Below are 25,895 nucleotides of genomic sequence, written 5' to 3' on the forward strand. Positions count from 1 at the left end.
TTTGCATATCACCGATGGGCTCATCATGTTATGAACAATTCTTAGTATAAATAAACACCCTGAAGAATGTTTCACCCAAATTTCAGCCCAATCTGCCAGGTAGTTTTAAAGTTCTTGCTGTTGCTAAGGGTGTGGTCATGGTTGCTAGGGCCAATTGGGTCAAAATGTTTTGAAGAAAATCTGCAGAATAACACTTTCAGAAACATCTCACCAAGTTTCAGACTCATTGACCAAGTACTTTATGAGATAAAAATTTTGACCAAAACTGAACATTCTTACACCTAATTTGCATATCACTCATGGAATCATTGTATGCTTACTATTTCTTTGTCCAAACATCCCTAGATGCATTCCCATTAAATTTCAGCCCAATCTGCTCAGTGGTTTTGCAATTATAGATTTTTGACCAAAAAGACATATTCTTAGCCCCAATTTGCATATTACTGATGGAATCATCATGTCATGAACAAATCTTACTTTACACCCCCTTAAGAATGTTCCCACCAAATTTGGCACCAATCTACCTGGCAGTAGTTTCTGAGTTTAAGTTTTTTGACCAAAAATCACATTTTTTGACCCAAAACCAACATCTCTGATGCAATCAATTTCATTTGAACAATTTTCCAACTAGACACCAGAAGTAACATGACCACCGAATATCAAGGCAATCGGTCCAGCAGTTTTTTTACTTTAAGTTGTTTACACACACACACACACAGATGCCGGGCAATGACTATAGCACTACTGAACCTCAGTTCAGTTGTGCTAAAAATCACATTTTTTGACCCAAATCACAAACCAGTGGTAAGATCAATTTGATTTGAACAATTTCCCAACTAGACACCCAAGGTAATGGACCCACCAAATATGGCAATTGGTTCAGTGGTTTTTGACACACACACACACACACACACACACACACACACACACACACACACAGATGCTGGGCGATCCCTATAGCACTACTGCACCTCAGTTCAGTTGTGCTACAAAATGAATTGTTGCCTATCCAGCCCTGTTGTTATCTTTGGAATAAATGCAATCATTTGGCTGTTACTATGGGCGTGGTCATGTTGCCAGACATATTTGCATACATTTTTTGAATGTTTGCTCACTTGCCTACTAGATGATGATGTTATTTAAGTAAAATATACTGCCATTTGGTTGTTGTGAATGGTGTGGTCATGGTTGCCAGGGCCAATTTTGTCAAAATGTTTTGAAAATCTGCAGATTAACACTTTCAGAAACATCTCACAAGTTTCAGATTCACTGACCAAGTACTTTTTGAGATATAAGTTTTTGACCAAAAAAAGAACATTTTTACACCTAATTTTCATATCACTCATGGAATCATTGTATGCTTAATATTTCTTTGTCCATACATCCCTAAATGCATTCCCATTAAATTTCAGCCCAATCTGCTCAGTGGGTTTGGAATTATAGATTTTTGTCCAAAAAGACAAACCCAAATCACAAACTGGTGGTAAGATCATTTTGATTTGAACAATTTCCCTACTAGACACCCAAGGTAATGGACTCAAATATCATGGCAATCGGTTCAGCGGTTTTTGACTTTAAGTTGTTTACACACACACACACACACACACACATGCACCCCCCCCCCCCCACACACACACAGACAGACAGACAGATGCTGGGCAATCGCTTTAGCACTACAGAACCTCAGTTCAATTGTGCAGGTACTTTTTGATCGTGATATAAGGTCCTGGGTTAGCACTATCACATGACAATTATAATTATTGACTACAGTGGGTAAATATTTTCCAAAAGGAGTCTAATAGCATCTTGACAGTGAAAGGTAGAGGAAAGCTTGAGAAGGGAATATGTACATCTCTTATGGGGGTCCTAGGGGGTCTCCCCTAGAAGTCCTGGATGTTATTTTCAGAAAACAATTTCCAAGCTTTACAAGACCTCACCAACATGTAAAAAGGAACTACATAGGGTTGAACTATTTTTGAAATATAGTTTGATAGCATCTTGACGGTAAGAGGTAGAGGGAAGAGCTTGAGACTTGGATATGTCCACCTCATGTAGGGGGGGGGGGGTCTCCCTCTAGAAGCCCTGGAGCTTTCTTACTCTTATTAAGAGCCAATTTTATGTTACTCAAACCCTTTCAAACAATAACCTCCAAGTTTTACAAGACAGCACCATCAAGCGTGAGAAAGTATTCTTTATAACTTACACAGGGTTGGAATACGTTCTTAAAAAGTTAAATGGCATCATTATAGTGTAAAGTTCAGCATCTTTAAAAGACAATATCATCTCAAATTAGCATAGGGTGAAAATCTTTAAGCTTAAGAAAAGTTTAATATCATTATGATAGTAAAAAGGTTGGTGCATTTAAATTTCAGCCCAATCTGCTCTTTTGATTTGGAATTAAAGATTTTTGACCAAACAGACACCTTTTTAGCCCTAATGTGCATATTACTATAGGAATCATCATGTCATGAACACATCTTAATGTACAACCCCCTAAGAATGTTCCCACCAAATTTCAGACCAATCTGTCTAGTAGTTTTGGAGTTTACATTTTTTACCCAAATCAAATACCTGTGATGCAATCATTTTGCTTTAAACAATTTCCCAACTAGACAGCTAAAGTAATGTCCCTACCAAATACCAATGCAATTGGTCTTGCGGATTTTGTGTTTAAGTCTTCCACACACAGAAGACAGACAGACAGACAGACACTGCACCATGCCTATAGCACTACTGAACCTTATCAGTTCAGTTGTGCTAAAAACAATATACAATAACACCTATAAAAATAGCACCAATGGCATTGCAGCACAACTGTACAGTTTTTAAAAATGTTTACCCACATGCTGACCCATGCTATAGGTATAGTATAGGTGTTCATTTGCTGAAATGACTATCCAGTTGCCTATCCAATCCTGATGTTATCTTTACAATATACATGATCATTTGGCTGTTGCTATGGGCGTGGTTTTGTTAATATTCACATACTTGTTTTGAATGATTGTTCACTTGTCTAAGAATCCCAGTTATTACCTTTGTGAAATACACCACCGTTTGGATGTAGCTATGGTCGTGGTCATGTTGCTAGGCATTTTTGCATACAGTTTTTGAATATTTATTAACTTGTCTAAGAATCCTTGTTATCTTTGTGAAATACACCACTGTTTGGGTGTTGCTATGGGTGTGGTCTTTTTGCTAGGCATTTTCGCATACACATTTTGAATGTTTGTTCACTTGTCTAAGAATCCCTGTTGCTATCTTTGTAAAATACAGTGTCATGTACACCACCACCATTTGGCTGTTGCTATGGTTGAGATCGTGGTTGCTAGGGATATTTGCATACATTTTTTGAATGTTAACTCACTTGCCTAACAGATGATGTTGTGTCATTTAATCAAAATATGCTGCCAATTGGTTGTTGCTATGGGCATGATGATGTTGCTTGGGCCAATTGTGTCAAAACATTTCGTCGAAAATCTGCAGAATTACACTTCCAAGTTCCATCTTACCAAGTTTCAGTCTCATTCACCAAGTACTTTTTGAGATATAAGTTTTTGGCCAAAATTCATATTTTTAAGCCTAATTTGCATATCTCCGATGATATCATTAGCTATTACTATAGGTGTGGTCCTGTTGCTAGCCATTTTTCCATTCATTTTTTGACTCTGTATTCACTTACCTACCCATCCCTGTTATCATTTGCAATATGTATCATCATTTCACTGTTGCTAAGGCCAACTGTGTCAAAATGTTTTTAACGATAACAGCAGAATAACACCTCTAAAAACATCCCTACCCAAAACTTCATGATTTACACAGCACTAAGAATGTTCCAACCAAGTTTCAGACCGATCTGACCGGTAGTTTTTGAGTTTAAATTTGCTGACCAAAAACCACATTTTTTACCCAAATCATTACCAGTGGTAAGATCACTTTGATTTGACTAATTTGTCAACTAGACATCCAAGCTAATGGATATCATTGCATTTGGTCGTGTTTTTTTCACTTGAAGTTTATTACACACACATCCACACATCCACACATCCACACAGACAGACAGACAGACAGACCTTATGCCATGCCTATAGCACTACTGAACCAAGAAGGTCAGGTGTGCTAAAAACAATACATATAATGTAACACAATTTCATCATCGAAGTAATTAAAGTAAAGTATATACACACATAAAATGTTATTGTATATACCAAACAATGTTTTACAACAACTAATGAGTCAGTGTCTCTATTGAAAGTATTGTCTATCACCCATACTGTATTCTGTGATAAACAAAGTCTAACCAAGGTCTGATAACACTGACTGATAAGCGCATCAAATACATTGTTGCAGTTTGGCATCTCTGTTTTAGAGAGAAAGAGAAAGTGTGGATTGATTAATCAATTATATATCAGTTGATGAGCATTATGATACTGAACAACATTTCAGACATCATTACACTGCATGTTTTCTTTTTTGTTTTTAATAATAAATATTTTTTCACATTTAAACTTAATCACTGCTTTATATGATACATACTTTTCTGCGCCTGGATGTGGTCTGAAGAAAGCCATAATTGGATTTGTCAAGCCCAGTGCTGTTACTATGATACCACTTAGTGCATGTACAAAGACCAACTGAAAGTAAATACAAATATATCACATATATGGTATTGGTTTGTGTTTTTTTCCACAAACAATAAAATGGCACACAATGAGTTTATAAACTCTTTACTCAAGTGAAAATACTTACACACAAACCTTCAGTCAAAGACATAGCCACCAACTGGAATGGAAATGGAACACTGAAACATGGAAATGATTTGTTAGACTTTCCAGGGATGCATATGTTTGTAGTGTTGGGTTATCAGTATATTTCGCAATTATATATTATTTGGCTGTCGTAAGTGTACAACTACAACATAACCTTTCTCTCTCTTCATCTTGAAAATGTTTGTCAAGGTTAAAGGTCATAGTCTCATTAGAAAACTCCTCATTGATAATGTCAGGGTAGGCACTTGAATGGTGTCAATAGGTATCAATCTTTTGGAGATAACAGCCAAAATGTACTTTTTATCACAAATATGGCTGTCATTTTCGTATACACATCGCAAATTAAGTGAACTGCATATGCCTCACATCATCAAACCCACATCATGATTAAAAATATTATCACTTGAAATAATTGTTTCAAAAAGCTCTGAAGAAAACCCAAACTTGGCTATTTCACCTTGAAGAAGACTTTCAATGTCAATGTTGAAGGTCTTAAAAGAAAGCTTATATTTGATAATATGGGTGTAGACACTTGAATGGCAGTACTATATATTACATCTCAAAAGTTATGATGTATATTGTGAATTTAACAACAATTAGCATGTTACCTTTGGCCCAGGTTTGGTTGGAATCGGTTGGTGCATGCCAGAGATATGAGGGTAAACACACAATTAACAAATATGGCTGCCATTTGGCCATACTTGATTCAGTCCCAAAACTAAGTGACGTGCGTATGTCTCACATAGTATGTTACCTTTGTGCCTGGTTAAGTTGAAATCTGTTGGTGCATGCCACAGATGTGACGGTGAATGCATCATTACATGCACAGTTGGGTGGATGGATGGATGGACAGATGGATGGAACCCAACCAATTGTCTTCTGACATTTTTACCTTCCGTAAGGAAGGTTTTATATTAGGGGTTGAAATGTCTTTGTGTGTCTCTCTGTGTGTGTGTGTGTCTCTGTATCATCATTTTCAAAAAAATGACTGGCTCAATTCAAACGAAATTTTGTAGACATGTTCCATAGGGTAATGGCAAGAACTGATTAGATTTTGGTGAACATCCCATGAATATTAATTAGCAATTAATATTAATGAGCAATTTATGTAATTAAGCTCAAGAATGCACACTTCAAATTCATTATAACTTGGTACATACATTTGCGATACCTAAGCGCATCTGTCTTGAAAATATTATCGATGTAGTGTTTAGTTTTGATAAGATATTGGCATAATTTCTGTAGGCCACAAAAATTTAAAAAAAATTCTGGTCAGGAAATGTTGTCTAAAGTGATGCAACCATATCATCATTTTCTAAAAAACAACTGGCTCAATTTAAACTAAATTTAGTACACATGTTCCGTAGGGTAGTGGCAAGAACTGATTAGGTTACGGTATTTGGACTATATGATGTATTTGAACTATAGATGGCGCCATGTGTTGGCTGCCTATCGAACGCTCCGTAACCTATTACTTTTTACTACAGTCTTTACTGAGAAGTGACATTCAATAATGTCAGTAAATGTTCATGAATATCCTTGGACTGTGGCAAATTGTCATTATCGGAGTGTCATATTTGGAGAGAAATCGATCAAATTGCTCATACAGTTGAAGACGAACGAATATGGTGGATTCTGCTGTAGAATAATTCAATGGACCCAACCCAAATTCCAAAATTTGGTATTCAAATGAGACATTGCATGCACTGAGAACACCTGCAAGAATTCCAAGTTGCCTATTTCACAAACTAATGAAAACTGGTATCCTTAGACGATATAGAGGTACAAGAGCTGGCAGAAAACAGAGAGATAGACCATGGGATGTGAACAATGGGGTGAGATTAAAAAACTTACTCTATCCCGATGTCAAAACTGTTCAACCAAAAGGGATTTTAAATACTGTCAAGTTGGCAGCAGTTAATGTAAGGTCAATTTAAAAGCAAGTGCCAGATTTTCAGAGACCATCTTGTACAGGAAAACATTGACTTTTGTATAATAACAGAGACATGGTTGAAAGATAATGACACAGCCATCAAATCAGCCTGTGTTCCACCTATGTATAGTATTAAAGACCATCCGCAACAAAAAAGAACTGGCGGAGGACTTGCTGTTGTTTATCGTCAGGATTTGTTTAAAGTTGATAAGATCTGAGTTGGAGAGAAACAATCTTTTGAATAATTATGCAGAATGGCAAGTTATCCAATAAAGAAGGAAAGATCAAGCTGATCACAATATATCGACCTCAATACTAACGTCTTTCTAGAAGAATTCGAAAACCATCTTGGCACCATCATAGACTGCAATGAATCCATCGTAATATGTGGCGATTTTAACATTCATGTTAACAACACACAAGATCAGTTTGCTACTAAGTTCAATGACATTTGTTTTACAAGAGATCTCATTCAACACGTATCTAATCCTACCAATAAATCAGGAAACACGCTTGACCTGATTATAACAAGGGATGATGACAGGCTTGGTATCTCTCTACCTATTAGCGATCATTTCATTTCTGATCATTATTTTGTTACAACGAATCTTGGCAAGATCAGTTGACACGTTGAGGTAAAGTCAGTCAAATTCCGACCTTACCGAAAGATGGATAAATTGGTATTCAAAAATGATATTTTAGCATCGCAGCTATGTGATTAAGACTTTCTGTCTAGTCAGTATTTAGACACTTTGGTTTCCACTTACAACTCTATACTGAGAGAACTGATAGATAAACACGCTCCTGTGAAAATGCGGCAAATAACTGAAAGACCACAACTACCATGGATTGACGATCAAATTATAATTACCAGGCGACTGAGGAAATGGGCAGATAGAAAATGGAGAAAGCAGCAAACTGTGATTAGCCGACTAATTTTTTTAAGCAACTTCGAAATTGAATGACGAACAAACTAGAGAGTGCCCATGTTAATTATTACTCTACCAAAGTATCTGAATGTCAAGGTGATCAGAACAAACTCTATAGTATCGTTACTTCTCTACTGAAGCCAGAAAGACACCGATGCCTGATCATGAGTCAAAGTCTGAACTTGCAAACTCGTTTAATCACATTTTCATCAATAAAGTCAATAACATAAGGGACAAGTTAGACAATCGGTCTGGACAATCACCACAAATGAACCACTGTGCAACAAGGATGGTTGAAAATAAGTTAGAATGTTTCACACCTGTGACATCTGATGAAGTAAGGCATTACATTCTAAAGGCTCTGTCAAAGCAATGCATAAGTGACCCCATTCCAACTTGGTTACTGAAAGAATGTGTTGATACTCTGCTGCCCATTATCACCAGAATGACTAACTGCTCTCTTTGTAATGGTATATTTACTGATTCTTGGAAAGATGCAATTGTCACACCACTGATAAAAAAGACATGCCAAGACAAACTTATCCAATTACAGACCAGTCAGTAATCTCAGCTTCATCTCAAAATTAGTCGAACGCATAGTTGTCGATCAATTCACCGCTCACATGCAAGTCATTGCTTCTCTACCGGCTAATCAGTCAACTTATAGACAATTTCATAGTACTGAAACTACACTCTGTAGGATGATGTCTGACATTCTTCAATGTATGGGTCGTCAACAAGCAGCATTGATGGTTTTACTGGACCTCAGTGCTGCTTTTGACACAGTTGATCTTAACACTTTACTTAGGACAATGGAGAATGATTTTGGCATATACAATACCACACTCAAATGGCTTGAGTCATATTTAACAGATCGTTCGCAGAGTTTCTATTGTGGGTAATTTGTCTGAAAGTGCTGGCCTCATGTGTGGTGTTCTGCGTATTCTAGTTCACTTTTTAATGTAATAAATAATCACATGATAATTCCCACGGCTATGCTGATGATACTCAGCTATTGAAAGTGTTTAGACCGCGAACAGATGATAAGACTGACGCTGTCCAGTCTGTTGAAAATTGTATTGTGGACATTCAAAGGTGGATGTTGGATCACAAACTGAAATTAAATGAGAACAAAACGGAGGTCTCTTTGGTATCAGACAACAACTAGCTAGAGTAAACTTTGACTATGTCACAATTGGTAATGATGAAATCAAAGTGGTAGACCATGTACGCAACCTTGGTGGTTGGTTGGATTCCAATCTGTCAATGGAATGCCATGTAAATCAAATGTCCAAAAGAGTACATCATAACCTGTATAATCTGCATCATATATGCAAATATCTCACTCAAAGTGCCACTGAAAGTTTAGTTCATTCTCTTACTAGTTCCCATTTGGATTATGCAAATTTGATTTTTATATGGAATGCCACAAGACTTTCGGCGCAAGACATAACATTCCCCTATGTTTGAAGTGATTGCATTAGATTCTGATTACAGTAGAAACTTGAAATGAAAAATTCCGGAACTTCATTATTTATTCACCAGGACGTCGCCATTTGCACCAATAGCAAGATATATACTGCGTCGGTGCTTTGTTTCGATACTTTTTCAAACTGTTAACTTTTTTCTGGTGGGGTTAAACATTTCCAATTGTTTTGAAGTTTTTAAAATGGCCGCTGGTCTGAGACGATAGTTTCTTCGGCGGCGGCAGGCTGTCTGACACAGATTCTGCCGTGGTACTAGTAAGAAGTCACATTTTTTACCGACGAAGGATTGAACTTTCAACGATGGGTGGCTCAGTCATTTTAAATGGTGTCGTCACTTGTCCAATCTGATTAAAATCCGTTGTGTAGATAGGCTACGTTGTACTTCCATGCGTCCTTGTAATTGCGTCTTTTACGTATGTATTTTGTCTTCTGGGTGTTACCGCCTATCTCACCAGTAACAACCGGAAGACAAACGACGCATGTATAAGATGATGAAGTAAAGGTGAATAAAAGAAACATAGCCTATCTACACATCGTATTTTAATCAGATTGTTACTTGTCAGACCGTAACGTCATGGAATGCGATGTTTGTTTCAAAGCAAAACGAAAAAAAAATCTTTTTCTGAAGGGTGTTCAAATTTCAGAAACTCAACTCTTACATGAAATCAAGACTCTAGAAGTCACATAAACAGTGTTTGTTTGTTGTCCATGAAGTTGGACTTTACTACAGACTGTCAGGTAACAAACGGAAGGAAATCTCAAGAGATGAGTGACAATGTACATGTAATATCATAGTCACTGTCATACTCAACTCAACAGTGAACAGTTAACATGTTTATGTTATGATATAATCATGTAATGACTAAACAAGATCTCCCTTGCGATCATGTATAAATGCCGATTTCATGCATGTTCAGAAATGGTTTGTTAGGGAGTTCAAGGAATGCATTGAACAGGTACTTTCAATATCTCTAGAATTTGAATTACGAACGATAAAAATGTAAATGTGTGTTAAACAAAGTTCCTATCTCATGGGTGAATAAAGACTGGGATTAATTATTTGTATTTTCATTTGCCTTCTCAATTTCATTCAAATCAATTTAATTCTGTTCTGGCTTATTTCAATTGCTCCATTGTACTATTTCCCCATCTTACAGACATTAATTGCTTGGTTTTGTGAATGACCCCTAGATTTCCAGCTGTGACCCCAAAATTTTCAGACCTTGGGTCACAAGACCCCTATAACCAAAAAGTGATGTAAACCCTGGGTACGGGGGGTGGGGGTGGGTCCTGTGATTCTTATCTCAAGTAAAGACATTGCACCCAACGATGATACAATTAGTTTGATACACAAAAAATTACAATTCGATATCTTGATATAATAAATAATAATAATATCAATCAAAAGATGTCCAATGGTGCTCCCAGTTCACATGAATGCTCTTGGATATCACTACTCTGATCACGCAACAACACTTGTGAACCTAAATCAAACAGACTGAGATATGTTGTCTCTGCTCGTTGGACATGGAACATGCTTACTCTTCAAGATAATGTCATGGAATAAACCATTCAACAATAAAGGATGGGCTGAGTACGGAGGGGGGGGACCTGTTCAAACATGTCTGAGTTATGGCTTTGGACATGAAAACTGCACCAATAAAATGGCTGCCAGGCAGCCATATCGGATTGTATCACGGCGAAAATGGATATGCACATGTATGTCATAGAACACTGTGCTAATGCTATCATTGAATGAGATCTGTTCAAGCATGTCTGAGTTATGGTTTTGGACAGGGAAAATTCACAAACAAAATGGTTGTTAGGCGGCCATATTGGATCGTATAATGAAACAAATTGACATGCATATGTATGCCATAGTATGTTGCCCCTGTATTAAGTTTGAAAAATACCGCCAATGGCGTTGTAGCACAACTGTACAGTTTTTAAAAATGTTTATCCATATGCTAGTCCATGCTAACAATAGGTGTTCATTTGCTGAATAACTATCCAGTTGCCTATCCAACCATGTTGCTATCTTTACAATAAATGCTATCATTTGGCTGTTGCTATGGGCATGGTCATGTTGTTAGATATATTTGCATACATTTGTGTATGTTTTTGTTCACTTGTGTATGAATTCCTGATATTGTCTTTGCAATATACGTGATCATTTGGCTGTTGCTATGGGCGTGGTCTTGTTGCTAGGCAAATTTACATACATTGTTTGAATGTTTATTCAATTGTCTATTAAACCCCATTGTTATCTTTGTGAAATACACCACCATTTGGCTGTTGCTATGGGCGTGGTCATGGTTACTAGGATATTTGCATACATTTTTTGAATGTTTATTCATTTGTCTTTCTATTCCTGTTGTTATCTTTGCAATATACATGATTATTTGTCTGTTGCTATGGGCGTGGTCTTGTTGCTAGGCATATTTACATAATTTTTTTGAATGTTTATTCAATTGTCTATTAATCTCTGTTATCTTTGTGAAATACACGACCGTTTGGCTGTTGCTATGGGCGTGGTCATGGTTGCTAGGGTATTTGCATACATTTTTTGAATGTTTACTCACTTGCCTACCAGATGATGTTGTTATTTGACCAAAATATTCTGCTATTTGGTTGTTGCTAAGGGCGTGGTCATGGTCGCTAGGGCCAATTTTGTCAAAATGTTTTGAAGAAAATCTGCAGAATAACACTTTAAGCAACATCTCACCAAGTTTCAGACTCAGTGACCACATACTTTTTGAGATATAAGTTTTTGACCAAAAATGAACATTTTTACACCTGATTTGCATATCACTCATGGAATCATTGTATACTTAATATTTCCTCGTCCATACATCCCTAGATGCATTCCCATTAAATTTCAGCCCAATCTGCTCAGTAGTTTTGGAATTAGAGATTTTTAATCAAAAAGACACATTTTTAGCCCTAATTTCCATATCACTGATGGAATCATCATGTCATGAACAAATCTTACTTTACACCCCCTTAAGAATGTTCCCACCAAACTTCGCACCAATCTGCCCAGTGGTTTATGAGTTTAAGTTTTTTGACCAAAAATCACATTTTTGACCCAAATCACACACCTGTGATGCGATCATATTGATTTGAACAATTTCCCAACTAGACACCCAAGGTAATGAATCCACCAAATATCATGATAATCAGTCGAGCGGTTTTTGACTTTAAGTTGTTTACACACACACACACACAGATGCCGGGCGATCCCTATAGCACTACTGAACAGAACTGAGAGTTCAGTTGTGCTAAAAATGTCTAAATCCTGAGCAAGCATGAAACTGAGATGACATGGAGAATGGTACGTTATTTACGTCTAGGGGATTACATAACGTATCCTTGGCAGATACACGTATTTGACCTAAACCTGTTGTTGTAAAGATTCAGTTTGCTTCACTGTATATTGCAGTATAACAACAAGCCAATTTTGAAAACAAAGGTCGTTGATCACGCGGTACATTTGCCGAGATCTCATAGCCGCAAAAGTTTACAAAATTGTCTAGTTTCGCATTTTCGGTGGCCGTTTCTGATGGGGGAAAGGGCAGATTAGGGCATCGATTGTGCTGCGAGGTATTCCTAAGAATTGTTGCGGTTAGGAAATGTCAGATTTTCCGTAGGTAGGTCGATATTTTGGCGAAAATAGGGATTGATACGTGCGATACCGATCTGCATCGCATCAGCTGATTGGAATCCCTGCACTAGGAATTGCAGCGTTAGGTGCGGGTTAAACACTAAAACATAAAAAGTCACCAAAATAGACGAAACAAGTCATTGAGAATGACACAGTCCCCGCTATGATTGGGTTTTAAGGTACTGGCAGTTTATGTTGTCATTTTCTTGATATAACTACTCTGATCATGCAACAACACTTCTGAACCTAAATCAAACAGACTTAGATATGTTGTGTCTGTTCGACATGGAATATGCCTACTCTTCAAGATGACATGATGGAATAAACCATTCAACAATAAAGGATGGGTCGGGTATGGGGGGGGGGACCTGTTCAAGCATGTCTGAGTTATGGCTTTGGACATGGAAAATTTGCAAATAAAATGGCTGCCAGGCGGCCATATTGGATCGTATCACGACAACAATGAATATGCACATGTATGTCATAGAACACTGTCCTAATACCAACTTTGAATGAGATCTGTTCAAGCATGTCTGAGTTATGGCTTTGGACATGGAAAATTCGCAAACAAAATGGCTGCCAGGCAGCCCTATTGGATCGTATCACGATGAAAATGGATAAGCACATGTATGTCATAGAACACTGTGCTAATACCAATTTTGAATGAGATCTGTTCAAGCATGTCTGAGTTATGGCTTTGGACATGGAAAATTAGCAAACAAAATGGCTGCCAGGCAGCCATATTGGATCATGTCATGATGAAAATGGATATGCACATGTATGTCATAGAACACTGTCCTAATACCAACTTTGAATGAGATCTGTTCAAGCATGTCTGAGTTATGGCTTTGGACATGGAAAATTCGCAAACAAAATGGCTGCTAGGCAGCCATATTGGATCGTATCATGACAACAATGAATGTGCACATGTATGTCATAGAACACTGTCCTAATACCAACTTTGAATGAGATCTGTTCAAGCATGTATGAGTTAAGGCTTTAGACAGGGAAAATTTGCAAACAAAATGGCTGCTAGGCAGCCATATTGGATCGTATCATGATAAAAATGAATATGCACATGTATGTTATAGAACACTGTCCTAATACCAACTTTGAATGAGATCTGTTAAAGCATGTCTGAGTTATGGCTTTAGACTGGGAAAATTCGCAAACAAAATGGCTGCTAGGCGGCCATATTGGATCGTATCATAAAACAAATTGACGTGCATATGTATGCCATAGCATGTTGCCCCTGTACCAAGTTTGAAAAAAATCCGTCCAGGCATCTCCAAGAAACGGCTGCGGACGGACGCACGGACGGACGGACAGACGGAACCCAATCCATAAGTCCCTGTTCCGGACTTCGTCCGCGGGGACTAAAAAACCTCAAAACCTCACCAAGACGGTACAATTATTGCAGCTAATTGCAGTATAGCATGACAAGTTGAGAACTACACTTCTGTCTACGTGTAATACAGGTCATGTCAACATGTGCATTAATACACAGACTGTGGTTACTACCATGCCTTGACTGCGTTTCCTACCCCAACCCGCATAAGCACTTTCGATTTTATGTGCATTTCACTTGTTCCTCAGTTTCAATCGTGCTCAATGAACATAAATACACAACACCCTAAAAACTATACGCACTAGACTTAGCCATCACAATAATGACTTTTACTGATGCAACAACTTTAGATTTTAGATTTACCCATTGCACATTGATCGTGTCCTTCATGGTACATGCAGCCACATCCCTATTTAATAGATACATCCATGCTATGGTACATACGTACCTGACACAAGTCGCTGTTGTTGGGGAAAACACAAGCTATCACATGTGAATTACATGTAAGGGACCGGTCAGTTTCTCCAGTCTGGGGGGGTGGATTCTTAAATCAGGCCGACAAAAAGTCACTGATCCCCCCCCCCTATCTGTAAAACCAAAAAAACAGGCTGACCCCCCCCCCCCCTATCACTTAATTCTAAAACATTACCCCCCCCCCCCCCCCATATATATAATATTCGCATGACAGGTATTTTTTTATCGTGACTCAGTGTGGACTGCTGGACTGTCTTGCATCTACTTTATAAGATCCCGGGTTAGCACTATCATATTTATAATTAAATATTCGAAAAGGAGTTTAATAGCATCTTGGCAGTGAAAGGTAGGAAAGCTCGAGAAGGGAATATGTACATCTCTTTTGGAGGTCCTAGGGGGTCTCTCCCTAGAAGCCCAGGAGGTTTTTACCTCTGAAAAGTCAATTTTGAGACTATTCAGGCATTATCAGAAAATAATTTCCAAGCTTTACAAGACAGCACCAACATGTAAAATGCAACTACATAAAGTTGAAATATTTTTGAAATATAGTTTGATAGGATCTTGACAGTAAGAGGTAGGGGGAAGATCTTGAGACTAGGATGTGTACACCTCATGTGTGTGGGGGGGGGGGGGGTCCTAGGGGGTCTCCCCCTAGAAGCCCTGGAGGTTTTTAACTCTGAAAAGTCAATTTTGAGACTATTCAGACCCTTTCAGACAATAATTTCCAAGCCTTACAAGACAACACCAACATGTTAAAAGCAACTACATAGGGTTGAAATACTTTTGAAATATACTTTGATAGCATCTTGACAGTAAGAGGGGAATAGCTTGAGAATGGAATATGTCCACCTCATGTGGGGGGTCTGAGGGGGTCTCCCTCTAGAAACCCTGGAGGATTTTTACTCTTAAAGCCAATATTTAGGCCATTCAGACCCTTTCAAGCAATAACTTAATCCATGCTTAAAAAAGACAGCAAGTATCAGAAACTATTCTTTATAACTTACACTAAGGGTTGAAATATGTTCATAAAAAGTTTAAATGGCATCATTATATACATGTAGTAAAGGTCAGCACATCTATAATGGTAGTATCATTGGTAGGGGAGATTTGGAGTTTAAGGTAATTTTAGACTATCTTGGCAAACGTTTCAGATCTTGAAAAGACAATATCATATCAAATTAGAAGAGGGTGAAAATATTTAAGAAAAGTTTAATACCATTATGACAGTAAAAAGGTTGTTGGTGCATCTGATTGTTGGTTGAATGTATGAGTGACCTCTGGGGGTGAGGGAGTCCTTGGGGTTTTCCCCCTGGCAGATCTGGAGTTTTTTGCTTGAGATACTAAGGCAATGTTTAGGTTATTCATAACCTTTGAGGTAATATTTCCAAGCTTCGAAAAGCTAAATGTAAAACGTTTTTAAATGAGTTTCTCATATCACATAAAATGGACACGTAACATTAGTATATAGGGGCATTAATATTGCATGTATAATAAAGTCACCGGTATGTTAGAGAACTTTAGGTGGTCATACCTAGTGTATAATAGTAACTGGAATCTGATGAGATGTGGTGATTTGTAGTGTCAATAGAATGACGAGTAGAACAATTTAGATTAACTTCATTTATAAACTACCTATGAAAATTACCATTACGAAACCTTCAAGTTCACTTTTGCCCCAAACTGCAATATAAGTGAAGCATTGATTGTGAAACAGCCAAGCATTTACATGACATGTTCTGTAACTAGTGTGGTAGCTAGGTAATACCGGTACATGTACAATGTATATGAATATGTATAGTTAGGTTTGAACTAATAAGTAATGTTAACGAATTCATGTAAGAAACAGGGACAAGAACAAATATTGACATGTACCACATTTCAGACAAGGCTATATGCCATTGTAGAAAGGATTTTTTTCTTCCATCACTATCTGAAACACAATGACCCCCCCCCCCCCTTCCACAATTTTCAAAACAGCATGACCCCCCTACTGCCAATTTCAAAAACAGGGTGACCCCCCCCCCTACCAATCCACCGCCCCCCCCCCCCCCCAGGCCGAAGAAACTGACCGGTCCCTAACAGTTTTGAGGAGTGAATATGTTTAGTTAATCAATGTCAAGGATAGTAAGAACGTGTATTTGACCACCGAAACAACATAATCGACTCCATTTTCAAGTAAAGGTCACGCCTGTGGTAACAGGCGCCTGTCAGCAGACTCGGCCTATTTAAAGGTCAGTAAATCATGTACATGTAAATGTTACCGGCTTTCTTGATCAATTTACTGGAGTTCCCCATGGGTGTGGCCCATGATCAAAAATGAAGTGATGGAAAACAAATGTAAATGCCTTGAAAATTGTGTTTGAACTAATAAAGAACGCAAGTTAGCTTCATAAAATATGTTCAATATGATCATGAGTACTTTTTTTGGAATGATAATGCATAGTCCAATTGTAAGTCTTGTTTTCCAGCAGAGTAGTAGTACAGAGAGCAGATCGTTTTTATTTTGATACATAACATATAGTGATATACCTCTGGATATACCATGTCTATGTCGCAATCAACGTACTAAAAAGACGCAATACTGATGTTGCAATTCAGTGTTGCCATTGTTCTGTCTACCTTAGTGGAAAATTACTGTATCGTGACAAACACAAGTTCATGTGGGCACAGCACAGTAGTCAATAGCTCCCTCATCAAAAAACAAACAAAGAAACAAGCAAAACAAAACAAAACAAAACAAAACAAAAACTCGCACTGTCAGACATGTCTAGACATAGTTCTCTTCAGCGTGTTAAAATTTTAGTTTACAAGACAAAAATAGTCGCAGATGATGCGGCACCATGCCACAGTAGGCCTACAGTTAGCACAGGCTATTTTTAGAAAGACAATGAAACCATGGAAACTGCTTCATGTCACTAGAGAGGGAAGATCATGCCCTTAGACTTTGTCATGGCCTTTCCGATTCCATCCATGAAGAGTGGACTCGCCCACATTGAAACTACATGTTATTACATTGTGTCACGTGTTGTCATATCATGAAGCCCTTTCTCATTCGATCTTTGTAAGTTCGTGGGTATGAAAATATCAGACCATTTTTGTCTCGATTAGAATTCTATAATTGGGAATTAGAACGTAACATTTTGTTCATTTCGGTGACATTTTAGCAAGTATCACCTAAGTGGTGTAGGTCGACAACACTAGATGGGGTGTGTGTACATGTAAACGTGGCTCTGGATATGCGAAGTTCAACTAGTGATGTAGTAACCTCTTCCTAATATTTTTTTATTATTATATAATATTAAACCCCTTCACTTGTAATAATAATAATTATTATTATTATTATAATATACATCATTATATGGCTGTTGCTATAGGTGTGGTCTTGTTGCTAGGCACATTTACAAACATTTTTTGAATGTTTATTCAGTTATCTATTAATCCCTGTTGTTATCTTTGTGATATACACAATTGGCTGTTGCTAAGGGTGTAATCATAGTTGTTTAAGGATATTTGAATACATAGTTTGAATGTTCCTTCACTTGTGTAAGAAACCCTGTTGTTATCTTTGTGTAGACACAATTGGCTGCTGCTAAGGGCATGATCATAGTTGCTAAGGATATTTGAATACATTTTTGAATGTTTACTCACTTGCCTACCAGATCATGATGTTATTTATAAAGCAAAATATACTGCCATTCGGTTGTTGTGAAGGGCATGGTCATGGCTACTAGGGCCAATTGTGTCAAAATATTTTTAAAAAATACCGCCAATGGCATTGTAGCACGACTGTACATTTTTAAAAATGTTTATCCATATATGCGATCATTTGACTGTTGCTATGGGCTAGATATATTTGCATACATTTTTGAATGTTTTTGTTCACTTGTGTATGAATTCCTGATATTATCTTTGCAATATACATGATTATTTGGCTGTTGCTATGGGCATGGTCTTGTTGCTAGGCAAATTCACGTACATTTTTTGAATGTTTATTCAATTGTCTAAGAATCCTTGTTCTCTTTGTGAAATACACCACCGTTTGGCTGTTGCTATGGGCGTGGTCATGGTTGCTAGGGTATTTGCATACATTTTTTGAATGTTTACTCACTTGCCTACCAGATGATGTTACTTGACCAAAATATACTGCCATTTGGTTGTTGCTAAGGGCGTGGTTATGGTTGCTAGGGCCAATTTTGTCAAAATGTTTTGAAGAAAATCTGCAGAATGACACTTCTAGAAACATCTCACCACGTTTCAGACTCACTGACCAAGTACTTTTTGAGATAAAAGTTTTGGACCAAAAATTAACATTTTTACACCTGATTTGCAAATCACTCATGGAATCATTGTATGCTTAATATTTCCATGTCCAGACATCCCCAGATGCATTCCCATTAAATTTCAGCCCAATCTGCTCAGTGGTTTTGGAATTAGAGATTTTTGACCAAAAAGACACATTTTTAGCCCTAATTTGCTTATCATTGATGGGACCATAATATCATGAACAATTCTTATTTAGTAAAAACACACTGAAAAATGTTTCACCCAAATTTCAGCCCAATCTGCCCAGTAGTTTTTGAGTTTAAGGTTTTTGACCAAAAATCACATTTTTTTACCCAAATCACAAACCGGTGTAAGATCATTTTGATTTGAACAATTTCCCAACTAGACACCCAAGGTAATGGACCCACCAAATATCATGGCAATTTGTTCAGCGGTTTTTGACTTTAAGTTGTTTACACAAACACACACACACACACACATCCAGACAGACAGATAGACAGATAGACAGACAGACCCCGAGCAATCCCTATAGCACTCATGAACCTCAGTTCAGTTGTGCTAAAAAAAAACCTTCAGATATAATATCACTTCTAGAAACATCTCACCAAATTTCAATCTCATCGATTGGGTACTTTTTGAGATATAAGTTTTTGATCAAAATTCACATTTGTATGCCTAATTTGCATATTACAGATGAGATAATTATATGCTTAAGTAGTAGATTTGGAATTAAAGAATTTTTACCAAAATGACATATTTTCAGCACTAATTTGCATATTACTGATGGAATCATCATGTCATGAACAAATCTTAATTAATTTACACACCCCTAAGAACGTTCCCCTAAGAACGTTCCAAATTTTAGACCATACTGCCTAGCAGTTTGTGAGTTTTAATATCTGGTCAAATTAACAACCTTATTGGTTGGTCCACGTGCATTTAGGCAACAAATCATCACACATAATCCAAGGTATCTATACTGGGAAGCATTCATATCACAGAACAAATTTCACACTGAGTTTCATAGAAAAAACTGGCAATAACTGTTAAAAGACTTCATAAACAAACAATTCTTTTGAACTTGAAATACATAATGTAATCTATCATACTGTGTCAGTACATGCAGATGCAACATAGAGAAGTAGACAGATTAATCAGTATCCGTCTGAAGAAATAAACTGAAACAAAATGAAAGGTATAGATTCTGCAAAAGCTCTGCTGACAAAACAAATAATGCCAATTAAAGCCATTGTGTAATTTCCCAAATAGTCACCCAAGGTAATATACCCACCAAATATCATCATGGCAATCAGTTCAGCAGTTTTGACTTTAAGTTGTTCACACACACACACACACACACACACACAGACAGACAGACAGACAGAGACAAACAGACAGACAGCCAGACACTTTGCCGTGCCTGTAACACTACTGAAGTGCTAAATTAGTGCTAAAACTGGCAATAACAATTCAGTAGTGCTAAACACATGTACATTTTATCATCTACTAATAACAGCGATTTCTAAGAACCACAGCAGTTCTTATACAATTTTCATAATTTTTTTGGTGACTAACTCAGGTCGTTTGTTGATGATGATGATGAGGATGTTGTTGTTGTTGTTGTCATTGTTGTTGCTTAGAAACTTTGGATATCAGAATTTCATCATGAGACATTTCCTGAAAGCAGCTAATCACTTCAAGTAATATTAATCAACTTACATCTGATGACTTATTAAATGTGACAAATCCTCCAACGTAGATGAATATTAGGATAAATGCAACAATAAAGCAGAGTAAATTCAGAATCATCAAACTCCGGTGGAACTGCAAAATAAACAAAGTGTAATCAACTTGCAGTTATGGTCAACAACTATTATATGGTACACTTTACACGGGTGGGCTAGAGACAGGAGTCAAATTTGGAAACTATTAAATCAGATACGGAGACCTGGAATTATCCTCTAAAAACCCATGTCACATCCCAGTTTCTCTGAATCTTGATGTGAGGGCACAACTTTCCAAAATGGCGGCATCCATCAAAGGGATTAAGTCTTGTGTTACATTTCTTCTGGAAAACAGCATTCAGTTTTAGATTTGACATCTTAAACATGTCCTATCCAATGTTAAAATACATGGAGAGATAAAAATCATTAATTAGGCTCAAGCCTACTTTGAAGAAAGACAAAATAAAAGTTGTAGTACTGTACTGGAGTGTACATGAGGGTCATTGCATATGCATAGAACATGTAGTAGAATATACTTGGTGATACTGTTTTCATGCATATTTGACCAATATCTCAAACGAAAACAAAATATCACCAAGGGCATTCCAACAAGTAGTACTACTACATGGGTCAAAATAATGAAAAAATTTTGCTTGTCCACTGGGCAAGTAGAAAACAAAAAGTACTTGCCCAAATCAAAAAGTGCTTGCCCATTCAAAATAGTGGGGTATTTTTGTGTGGCTTACAAATGCACTGTTGTGATCGATTGGTCTTTCTTTTGTTTATTGTCAGAAAATTTCACTTTGAAAGTTTCTGTGGGTACTGAAAAGTTCTCTCCACAATAAACAGGAGTCCTAGATAATATGGCTTAATTAATATTCATACTATAGCATAGCATACAATTTTTTGTCCACCTGTGAAAAGTAGTTGTTAAAATAATCACAAGTTTTTCAGCACTTTCATAAGCTATCAATATAAAAAATGAACATTTATTTCAACACATAAAATCTTTCTAAGTATTTCCTTTTGCACCATGTCTATATATTTTCTTTCCTTCCTCATCCACACCAACTATTTTTCTTCCACAAAATTTGCAGTTGATACAAACACCCAAAACCTGCAAAATCATGCTGTAATTTACTATTGTTGAACAATATTCAATGAGTCACTGGTCATTCCAGGTATGTTTTTTTGATAGAGTAAACAAAGTTTGTCAAGGACAGCTGGTCCAGATTGTTTTGAAAAGTCAAGTCAAGAAAGACGTCTTCTCAATATTGCTACAATGTTATAATTTTCCAGACTTGTTGGCACCATGGTTATACAATGTATCCAAAGTCCTATCAGACATGTGTAGTGTCTGATAAGTACAGCATGAACACAGGCAAAAACACACCCCTGATCAATAATCATACCAAATTTTACTTGCCCCTTGGGACAAGTACTTTTCAAAACAACTTGCCCAAGCCTTCAAATCACAATCAAGTAAAAGGCCATTATTTCGAACCCTGTACTAGTATGCATACACATACACTCCAGTACAGTACATGTTAGCCCTGCATTTTTTAGAATTCGTCTTTCTTCAAAATAACCTTGAACCTAGCAATGGTTATGCTGTGGACACTCTCCATGTATTTTGACATTGGATAGGACATGTTTAAGACATCAAATCTAAAACTGATTAAAAAGTAAACTAATACTCATGAGCAAAGTACTTCCTCCAATTGCAACCCCACATGGTGAATCAGAGAAAACTGGTATGTGACATATGCTTTTAGGAGATGATTCCTGGTCTTAGTATCTGATTTAATTATTTCAGAATTTGACTCCTGTCTCTATCCTACCTGTTATATTTCACTTTATTATACCTAAATATACAATTTGTAACTTATATCTATACATTAAACCAACCACAGTCAGATCTACCTCTTACAGTTTATAAAACATTGCTACTTAAAGCAATCCAATCACATTCTACCTCTTATAAATGGCAATCCAATCACATTCTACCTCTTATAAACGGCAATCCAATCACATTCTACCTCTTATAAACGGTAATAAAATCACATTCTACCTTTCATAACTTAAAAACAGTGCTACTTACAACAAACCAATCACATTCTATCTCTCATATCTTATAAACATTGCTACTCACAATAAACCAATCATATTTTACCTCTCATATATTACAAGCATTGCTGCTAACAATAAAACAATCACATTCTACCTCTCATAATACACAATCAAATGTACATCTCCATAAATTTGTCTAAGTACATTCATACATTATTTTTCTCTTTCTTTTCATTGAATAGCTTTTGTAGTTCATTAGTTTTATTATGTTATGTAATGCTTCTTTTAGATAGTTTATTAGTTTTGTTATTATTTTCCTTTTATGTTTTGTACCATTAACTACTCCCAGGGTTTTGTTACATGTACTCAAATATTAAATTTAATCATAACTTGTAACTGCTACTCACAACAAGACACACCTTCCCTCCAATACTTTAATTACTTCTATGTGACTGAATAGAGACATGATTTAAAAGAAATTGGTGGCAACAAAGAAATACTACAAAGTATCTCATAATTCATTAAATTGCTGAATTTCGACAATTGAACCTGAAGATCAGAGTAAAACCAAAGGTCGATGTCTCAAAAGAAAGTGTAAACCAAGCAATAAGGGGGTAGACACTTGAGTGTAGTCTCTACATATTATTGTTTTTGAGTTGTGAGGTAAATCATGATTGTTCACTACAAATATGGCTGCCATTGAGTACAAATAGTACCAATAATGTAGCACAACTAGTTTTTATTTTGTATTTATCTGGTGGCCTATCCCACCCTGTTATTACATTTACCAATACACCATCATGTTCCTATGGGCATGGTCTTGCTGTTAGGCATATTTGCATTCATTTTTTGACCGAATATTGGGTGTAACAATTATAGTTTCATGACACTAAACAAAAGTTCATTATGTTCAAATGATACCAATAAGCAATCCTAACATTTATTCTGTGCATGGGTAAATGTATGTCTGCATGTGTATCTCTGTAAATTTGAATAATTTCACTTCAGAAACCATTACATCCTTAGATTGATATTACAAAGTCCTTTCAGATTTCTTAAAGTTTGGCACATCTTTTTGCCAATTGAGGGGTATATCATGTACTACAGCCAAGATTTTTGCATTCCAGCAATTATTATGTATAGGAACAAACAATTCAAGACTGCCCTTATCGAAAGCATTCAGTTTAAATCTGGTTATAGACCTATTTTGCATATCACTGATGGAATCATCATGTCATGAACAATTCTTAACCTACATACCCCCAAGGGTGTCTGGTCGTTTCGCCCCATAACCAGTTCGCCCCATTGCTAGTTCGCACCTACTTAGTTGTTTCGCCCCAGCGGTTTGGTCGCTTCGCCCCATAGGTTTGGTCGTTTCGCCCCATGTGGTAAACAATGGTTATGGGTTAGAATACGCAGTTTTGAGACAGTGCTTTCCCACGATCGAAACATTACGGCCACATTCGTAAAACAAATTACGGTATTTTTTCAGTTTACTACGTAGTATCTCCTATTACTAAACCGAGTAATGATGAAAACCACTGACACGTGCCGTGTTTATAGGTCAACTTGAAGTTGAAGTAGAACCTTAGTCCATGAGTACGGACGATCATTCCGACTTTTTTGCAATTTTCATTACATGTACATGTAACTTGTCTTTTAATTTCATGATGTCGCCCTATTCTGAAGCAAGTTTGCTTGAAGTTTTACCGCGATCTGGTCGATACACAACTTCGCATCAAAACCATGTACAACCCGTTTATGTTTCAAGGCGAATGGGTAGAGAGAACTCGATCAGTATTTGTTCACTTTATCTGATAGATGCGTTGCCGACCATTTACAATGGTTTCGGGTTTTTGCGAACGATGCCGAGTTTGTATGAATTTTTATGTCATGTCAACGTAGTTTAGTCGATTGATAGACAGCTGTCATAGCTTTTTCTATTCGTTGTAATCATTCACACTCCACTGACATAGGCCATGATGGACAAACATGTGTCTATGTCAAGCCTATAGAATGACTACTGTTACGTCTTTGTGGCCTTGTCGGATCGTTCTCACCTCTTTAGAAACATTGCATTGTAGCAAGCAATTGAATGATGACAACAGACTAACTAGCGGCGAGGTTGTTGAAAGAAAAAAGTTAATTGCAGCATAGACATTTTGTCTATGATTGAAGCACATACAAGTAACAAAGATTGAAGTAAGATCTTAGACCGCCGAAGACTGGTCGTAGTTAGTCAAACCATTGAATACAATGAATAATACTTGGGGGGAGACAAAGGTAGTTCAGATGACCCAACCCCCTACCAAGGGGTTTTCTGGACGATGCATACCCTATAGCTGTGGGTGTAGGCGCAGTACATACCCCCTACAACGGCGGGTAAGGACAAAGTCATGGGTATGCGCATAGATATTATATATGGTATGCGGTATTACTATTAGAATGTTGTGTTATAATTACCCCCTGTATAATTCTCTTCGATCTAATGAAAAAGCGCCCCCTGTTTTGAAAGTCTAGAGAGATTGTTTTAAAAAACACCCCTTTTTTCTTGAAAAAGGGAACGCGCACGCGGCCCCTTATTGAATGGGAGGGAGCTGTGCCGACATCATCGTGGTGTTTATACTTCAAACTTTGATCATGAGAACTTCCACTGTGTTTGCTATGACTAATTTGAATGATGAATGTTACCTTACACCATTAGAACATGGAGGTACTAAAGCCCATTAGAAATACTGCCCCAGTGCATTGTCTTTTGTCATGTCATTACAGAAATGAACATTCGTCTCGTTTCGGACGGCAAACTCACACGGCAACATAGGAAGAAGTATGTGAAATTACAACAAAAGATATTCGCACTATGGGACGCATATATTAACCGAACGAAAACAGCAAATCAACTTCTCAAAGGATGTGCTTACTTAAACGGACCCGTCTAGTAACAATGTGAAAACCAATCGAACAATGATTTGTTTTGTTAATTTGGATTGTAGTGATGTAAATAGTAAAAGTTGTAAAACTTCTTTCTTTTGTTCATTTGGATTGTAATGATGAAATTGTAAATAGTTAAACTGTTTTCTTTTGTTCATTCACTGTAAACTGTTTCTCAGTCAATAAAATAATCTTTTTTTCATTCACTGTAAACTGTTTCTTAGTCAATAATTGTTCATTCAGTAAGTATTAGACAGACCATAATACAAATTCTTATTATGGTCT

At 36.9% G+C, this 25,895-nt stretch overlaps 1 protein-coding gene across 1 annotated transcript in view; it reads right to left on the minus strand.

Moving 5' to 3' along the window:
* The window catches only part of LOC144436440 (putative ferric-chelate reductase 1), a 276,780-nt gene that overhangs the window by 78,009 nt on the left and 172,876 nt on the right, over nucleotides 1-25,895 (minus strand). Inside the window, exons 11-12 of the mRNA XM_078125238.1 lie at nucleotides 20,605-20,709; nucleotides 4,534-4,631 (exon numbers count right to left, since the gene is read on the minus strand). Coding sequence (XP_077981364.1) covers nucleotides 4,534-4,631; nucleotides 20,605-20,709 — 203 coding nt within the window. The remainder of the gene's footprint in view (nucleotides 1-4,533; nucleotides 4,632-20,604; nucleotides 20,710-25,895) is intronic.

The sequence above is a fragment of the Glandiceps talaboti genome, chromosome 6 (genome assembly GCF_964340395.1).
Source record: "Glandiceps talaboti chromosome 6, keGlaTala1.1, whole genome shotgun sequence".
Lineage (NCBI taxonomy): Eukaryota > Metazoa > Hemichordata > Enteropneusta > Spengelidae > Glandiceps > Glandiceps talaboti.